This window comes from Quercus lobata, chromosome 1 (assembly GCF_001633185.2).
Source record: "Quercus lobata isolate SW786 chromosome 1, ValleyOak3.0 Primary Assembly, whole genome shotgun sequence".
Taxonomy (NCBI): domain Eukaryota; kingdom Viridiplantae; phylum Streptophyta; class Magnoliopsida; order Fagales; family Fagaceae; genus Quercus; species Quercus lobata.
The window spans coordinates 17555799-17558149 of record NC_044904.1 but is presented as its reverse complement, the minus strand read 5'-3'; the positions used below and the strand labels follow the sequence as shown (position 1 = coordinate 17558149).

General features: G+C 41.8%; 1 protein-coding gene across 1 annotated transcript; it reads right to left on the bottom strand.

Moving 5' to 3' along the window:
• On the bottom strand, positions 1–1983 carry LOC115981571 (cytochrome P450 94A1-like). The gene has a single exon (XM_031103834.1). The coding sequence runs from the start codon at positions 1847–1849 to the stop codon at positions 224–226; it is 1626 nt and encodes a 541-aa protein (XP_030959694.1). The 5' UTR covers positions 1850–1983; the 3' UTR covers positions 1–223.
• Positions 1984–2351: the final 368 nt, after the last annotated feature.

Sequence of the window (2351 nt, the reverse complement as noted above, 5' to 3'; positions counted from 1 at the left end):
GGATCAAGAAAACTTTTTTTTTCGAGAAGGATCAAGAAAACTTGGGAGTACAAAACCTGGAAAACAGCATCATTGGAGCGTTTGAACATTTTGGTTTCTATGGGCTAAACAATTATCAATAATTCAATACAATCCCACTGCCTAAAAAAAAGTGTTATAGTTTGGAACTTATGTTTGATTTGATGCCCACCATACAATTTCCTACCCGCCTTTCATGTGTCAGTCATTGCTGTCTCCTCCTTATCCTCACAGGCAATCCACCTCTCATCTTAAGTAGTAGTGATAGCATGTAAGGCGGGTTCATCATCTTCTCTGGACTCGCACCACCATCAACAGCCATGATCTCAAACTCAAACATCAAAGCTGCCACCACAGACTTCATCTGAACATAAGCCATCTCTTTCCCCAAGCAAATCCTGGGCCCACAATGAAACACAGGGAACCTAAACTGATCCGACGGCTGAAAATCCCCGTCATCATTTAACCATCTCTCAGGCCTAAACTCCCTACAACCCTTTCCCCAAATCTTCTCCATCCTCCCCATTGCATAAGCTGAGTAATCACAATACCAGCCCTTTCCCACGTAGGTCCCATCAGGCAAAACATCATCATCCACCGCTAATCTTGACTCTATCGGAACAGGTGGGAACAACCTCATTGACTCGGTTATGGCTGCGTGTAGGTAATGCAGTTTCTTTAGCTCATCGTAGCTGAGAATATTACCGCACTGTTTTCCTTGCACCATTGATGAGTTTGACAACAGCTCTTCGTATATTCGTTGCTCACATCGAGGATGGCCTGAGATCAACCAAAAGAACCATGTCAAGGCCGTCGAGGTTGATTCACTCCCAGCAAGTATGAAGCTTATGACTATATCTCTCAAGAACTTCCTGTTTTGTTCTTTGTCTTTAAAATCCTGTGTGTTCAAGCTCGAAGAGTACATGAATCTCGATAGCAAGTCTTGATTTCGAAGTGATTCTTCACTGCCATCTTGTTGTTGTTGTTCTTCTTCTTCTTTGGACCTAATGATTTCCATTGCGTAGTGGTTGATCACTTTTAGTGCTTCTTTGTATCTCTTTTCGGAGCCCATGTTGAGAAACCTCTTGATCTTCCATATTATAGGCAGTGGTGACAACATCCTTAAAGAGCTAATCTCCACGGCAACATTGAAAGCTTTAACAAAGTTAGAGCTTGGTGAGTTCTGATACATATTGTCGGAGGCTAAACACGTGGGGTTTACACCAAAAGCAACGTGGCATATGTTGTCAAAACCGAACCTTTGCAACGCGTCTTGAAGATCAACGACTTTGTCTTCGTTGCTAGAGAGGTAAGGAATGAGGGAGTTCGAGATTTCGGAATTGACAGTGAAAGAAATGAAGTGTTTGAGTGATCTGGTGTTGAATTCATGACTTGCAATCTTGCGTTGAAGAGTCCAGAGATGACCGTCGACATTGAAAATACCATCACCAAGGAGTTCATTGAGGACGCTGTAGAAGCGAGAGCCTTTGATGTAGTTTGGGAAGTTTAGGTGGAGGAAGTGTTCGAGGTTTGTGGGGTTTGCGGTGCCGATTCCATGGGAGAGGTCAAGGAAGGAACGGACTCGGAGAGTAGAAGATGGGGTTTGGGAAAGCATTTCGGTGACCCAATCATGGAATCTATGGCGGTTTCGAAGGAAGCCTGGGAGGTTTCCAATTATGGGGTATGATTGTGGACATGGGGTTTTGGAATGGGGATCAGAGTTTGAGAGGAAGTGGAAGATGATGAAGATGAAGATCAGTGGGATGAAGAGGTAGCTGAGAGAAAAGGTGGTGAAGAAGGGAATTAGAGAAGAAGGGTTGAGGTCCAACATGGATTCTTGTTGCGAGAAGGGCGAAGCCTCAATGAAGATAAATGTGGAGTTTTGTTAAAAGAATTAAGGCCTTTTAAATTATAGGCAAAAATGCTGTCACACATACTATATTTACACATTCATGTGGTATTGGAATAGATAAGACTTTTTCGATTAATCAGGATTAATAATATGCCTACAACCTATTTTATAACATTTTTATATATATATATATATATATATTTTTTCTGGAAAGAAAACTTTTATTAACAAAAAGAAACAACAACAACTCAGCCTAGGCAGCTTGCACCAAGGTGCGATTAGCAAAACTATCAAAAGAGACAAAAAAAAAAAAGAACTATCCACTTAGCTAGAGTATGGGCAAACTAGGTGGGCTGAACCCCTTATCAAAAGAGCCAAAAAAGGAACTATCAAGGGACCACTTAGGCGAGCAAGAGAAGGAGCAGCAGGATTAGCTTCTCTATATACCCAGCAAAAAGGAACCATCATGTTTAACAAGTCT

What these genes read in the sequence shown, in the direction of transcription:
- LOC115981571 (XM_031103834.1), bottom strand. Translation starts at nt 1,849, where the DNA reads ATGTTGGACCTCAACCCTTCTTCTCTAATTCCCTTCTTCACCACCTTT.